At 32.3% G+C, this 4,915-nt stretch overlaps 1 protein-coding gene across 1 annotated transcript; it reads left to right on the forward strand.

The window, feature by feature from the left end:
* Positions 1-2,266: 2,266 nt before the first annotated feature.
* On the forward strand, positions 2,267-3,586 carry LOC137651112 (uncharacterized). Its single transcript, XM_068384249.1, has one exon. The coding sequence runs from the start codon at positions 2,267-2,269 to the stop codon at positions 3,584-3,586; it is 1,320 nt and encodes a 439-aa protein (XP_068240350.1).
* Positions 3,587-4,915: the final 1,329 nt, after the last annotated feature.

Raw genomic sequence — 4,915 nt, forward strand, 5'->3', positions numbered from 1 at the left:
AAAGTTACTAGAAAATAATACCTTGCACCATCCATAAGCACCTAACTGAACAAAGGTGCTAGAAATTAATATCTTGCACCATCCATAAAGAACTAACTGAACAAAGGTACTAGAAATTAATACCTTGCACCATTCATAAAGAACTAAGTGAACAACGGTAACGGAAATTAATATCTTGCACCATCCATAAAGAACTAACTGAACAAAGGTACTAGAAATTAATACCTTGCACCATCCATAAAGAAATAAGTGAACAATGGTAACAGAAATTAATATCTTGCACCATCCATAAAGAACTAACTGAAAAACAGTGCTAGAAATTAATATCTTGAGCCATCCATAACTAACTAACTGAACAACGGTGCCAGAAATTAATATCTTGCACCATCCATAAAGAACTAACTGAAAAACAGTGCTAGAAATTAATACCTTGCACCATCCATAAAGAACTAAGTGAACAATGGTAACAGAAATTAATATCTTGCCCCATCCATAAATAACTAACTGAACAACGGAGCTAGAAATTAATATCTTGAACCATCCATAAAGAAATAACTGAACAACGGTAACAGAAATGAATATCTTGCACCATCCATAAAGAACTAACTGGAAAACAATGCTAGAAATTAATATCTTGAGCCATCCATAAAAACTAACTGAACAACGGTGCTAGAATTTAATATCTTGCACCATCCAGAAAGAACTAACTGAGCAACGGTGCTAGAAATTAATATCTTGCACCATCCATAAAGAACTAATTGAACAACGGTGCTAGAAATTAAGAACCTTGCCCCACCCATAAAGAACTAACTGAACAACGGTGCTAGAAATTAAGAACCTTGCTCTACCCATAGAGAACTTCTGAACAACGGTGCTAGAAATTAAGAACCTTGCCCCACCCATAAAGAACTAACTGAACAACGGTGCTAGAAATTAATATCTAGATCATGAATAATGAAGTTAATAGACCGCAAGTTTCTTTCCAACAAATTAAGATGATAGCCAACAGCTTAAGACTAGACAGGAGAACAATACCCGAAACCAGCCACCCGTTGAGATACTACCCCATGAGAATTATGGGGTCTTTTGACTGGCCAGACAGTACTACATTGGATCATTCTCTCTGGTTACGGTTCACTTTCCCTTTGCCTAAACATACACCGAGTAGTCTGGTCTATTTCTTACAGATTCTCCACTGTCCTCATACACCTGACAACACTAGGATTACCAAAGAATTCCTCTTCACCCAGGCTACTTTCCTCTTGTTAAGGGTAGAAGAGACTCTTTAGTTATGGTAAGCAACTATTCTAGGAGAAGGACATTCCAAAATCAAACCATTGTTCTCTAGTATTGGATAGTGCCCTAGCCTCTGTACCATGGTCTTCCACTGAGGGTACACTCGGGCACACCCTTCTATCTTATTTCTCTTCCTCTTGTTTTGCTATGTTTTTATAGTTTATATAGAAAATATTTATTTTAAAGTTGTTACTGTTCTTAAAATATTTTACTTTAAAGTTGTTACTGTTCTTCAAATATTTAATTTTTTATTGTCCTTTCCTCGCTGGGCTATTTTTTCTGTTGGGGCCTCTGGGCTTGTAGCATGCTGCTTTTCCTGCTGCGGTTGTCGCTTGGCAAGTAATAATAATAATAATAATAATAATAATAATAACAATAATAATATAATAATAATAATAATAATAATAATAATAATAATAATAACTCGCGGAACTCGTGTAAATTACACGAAATTATATTTTCAATACTAATTATCTTGTTCCTAACCTATACATGTTTGAATAAAACGTCCCGAGATTAATTTTATAATCTAGGTTATGGAAAATGATAGAACTCAATTTTGGGAAAACTATGTAAGATGTGCTTTGGGGTACGCAGACAAAATGTCGAAAGACAAAATGTCGAAGGTCAAAATGTCGACAACCAAAATGTCGACGGTCATAATGTCGACACTCTTTGAATATCAATAGACAAAATGTCGAAAGAAAAAATGATGATTGTCAGCATGCCGTTACGTTAGCCTGACAGTCTTTAAATCTTTAAATTACCTATTCAACAGCCTAAACAGTTTATTAAATCGTTTTTGCTATATAGTTTAACGAACCAGTTTAACTGCTTTTAAATAACGGTGTATTCAAATCTTATTTCTTCATTTCCTTTCTTGGAAGTCCAACGGTGTATTCAAATCTTATTTCTTCATTTCCTTTCTTGGAAGTCAGTCTTTATTATTACTTTCATAAGGCTTCCAAAAATGGTGTTTATCAAAACAAATAAAGGAGGTAAGAAGCTTGTGCACGATGGATACATTTACGTGATCGATAAGCAGAAAGAAGAAAAAATATATTGGAGATGCGAGAAACGGGGACTTTGCAGTGGAAGACTTGTTAGCAATGGTGAAGGGATATCAGTATCTCAAGAACACTGCCATCCTCCAGATTTAATGCGAAAAGAGGTGCTCAAAGTAAAAGAAGAGTTGAAAGAAAAAGCTAGTGAGTCGGAAGAAATTACTTCCTCGATAGTGAACAAGTGTACTCAAAATATTCCTTGGGAAGTAGCCGGAGCTTTACCGAAAAAGGAATCACTTTCACGTACTGTGAAGAGAGTACGTAATTCTCGAAACGGTGATGAAGATTTAACTGTTACAACGAGAGGGGAAAACTTTTTACAGTACAGCTGTGAAGAATTGAGTATTTATTCAACATCAAGGAATCTCCAACTTCTTAAAGAAAAAATTAGATGGTTTTGTGATGGCACTTTCGATTGCGCTCCAATAGGAAGACAGCTCTACACAATTCATGCCATGATACAGGAAAACAAGACTCTTCCTCTCGTGTATTGCATAACAACCCATAAAAATGAAAAGACTTATGACACCATATTCGGCTGGCTTGAAAGTCGTAACTTGCGACCAGCCTCAGTATCACTAGACTTAGAGCTTTCCGCTATCAATAGCGTAAAGAAATTTTTCCCAAACGCTGAAATCTGCGGATGTTTCTTCCATTTTGGACAATGCCTATGGCGAAAGGTGCAAGGACTGGGTTTGCAAGCTTGGTACTCAAAATCTGAAAATGCAATGCTTATAAAAAAACTTCAGGCAATTGCATTTGTGCCACCACATGATGTATATGATTGTTTTGACACTTTGGTATCAAGTTTTGATGACGAAACCGATAACATTTTAGATGGATTCTTGCAATACTTTGAGACTACATGGTTAGGCGTTTTTCAGCGTGGACGAAGGAGACGCCCAAAGTTTGAAGTTAAATTATGGTCATGTTATGAGAGAACACTAAATGGTTTACCAAGAACAAACAACATGCTTGAGGGCTGGCATAATGCTTTCAAGAGGAGGATGACAATTATCCACCCAACGGAAGAAAAGCTTCTTCGAAAACTCCGTTCTGAACAAGCAAGTACTGAAATGGTACTAGAGCAAGTTTTCCAGGGAAAGGACGTTGGGAGAAAGAACAAAAAATATACAGATGTAAACGCCAGGTTGAAAAACGTTGTTGAAGGATATGACTCTGATAATGTACTGGACTTTTTGCAGGCAATAGCTCGGAATTTATAACGATGTACTGTTATTCCACTATTAAATATTTTAACCCTTTTTAGCATGTATTAATAAAGCAATAATTTTATGGATCTTTTTATACACCTATAACTCTTTATCTATTAATTTTTTGTCTAAATTGAGAAAACCAAAGAAAACATATTTTAGTATCAATTTACATTCTTGGGGTTCATTTAAGAATAGTGTGTTCAAGTGTCTGAACGTCAAATATTTTTCTTTCGACATTTTGTCTATTGATACTCAAAGAGTGTCGACATTATGACCGTCGACATTTTGGTTGTCGACATTTTGACCGTCGACATTTTGTCTTTCGACATTTTGTCCCACTACCGTGCTTTGGTTAAGTAATCAAAGTCTAATGTGAATTTGTAAGAGTATACCATGAAAAATTTCCATTTTCTTTAAAGCATGAATTTGTAAGAGTATACCATGAAATTATTTCCGTTTTCTTTAAAGCATTACACAAAATAAATAACACAAACGCTATCGTATAATATATAGGAAATAATAACACAGTAGAATTAAAACAATTCCTCAGAATAAATTGAACACCGAATATCTTGAAAGACATTCTAAATAAGCCATTATTTTGTGCAATTGAAGAAGTAAAAGACCGAATGTGCTTCTCAAAAGTAAATTTGCAGTCTAGAATCACACATCGAATTGTATATGGATAATATATATATATATATATATATATATATATATGTATATATATAAATATATATATATATATATATATATATACATTTATATATATATGTATATATATAAATAAATATATATATATATATATATATATATATATATATATATATATATATATATATATATATATTATATATATACATATATATGTATACATATATAAATATATATATATATATATATATATATATATATATATATATGTATACATATATAAATATATATATATATATATATATATATATATATATATATATATATATATATATATATATATATATATATATATATAATGTGTGCGTGTATGTGCAGACGCGAGCGCTTGTCTGAGTGACGGGCAGTTTATACGTAGATATAATTGCATATACTAATTCTATTTATGTTACACATGATACAATGTGGTTATATTCACTACATAGCATACACACATACTGTATATATGCATACATAAATACATACATACATACACATTTATATATATACATGCATATATATATAAATATATATATAAAACATTATATATATATATATATATATAAAACATTAATTTCCTACTCTATTGAATTAGATTAAGTTAAGCCTAGAATTGTACTGTATATTTAACACACTCCTTAACTT

Source organism: Palaemon carinicauda, chromosome 12, assembly GCF_036898095.1.
Source record: "Palaemon carinicauda isolate YSFRI2023 chromosome 12, ASM3689809v2, whole genome shotgun sequence".
In the NCBI taxonomy this organism is placed as follows: domain Eukaryota; kingdom Metazoa; phylum Arthropoda; class Malacostraca; order Decapoda; family Palaemonidae; genus Palaemon; species Palaemon carinicauda.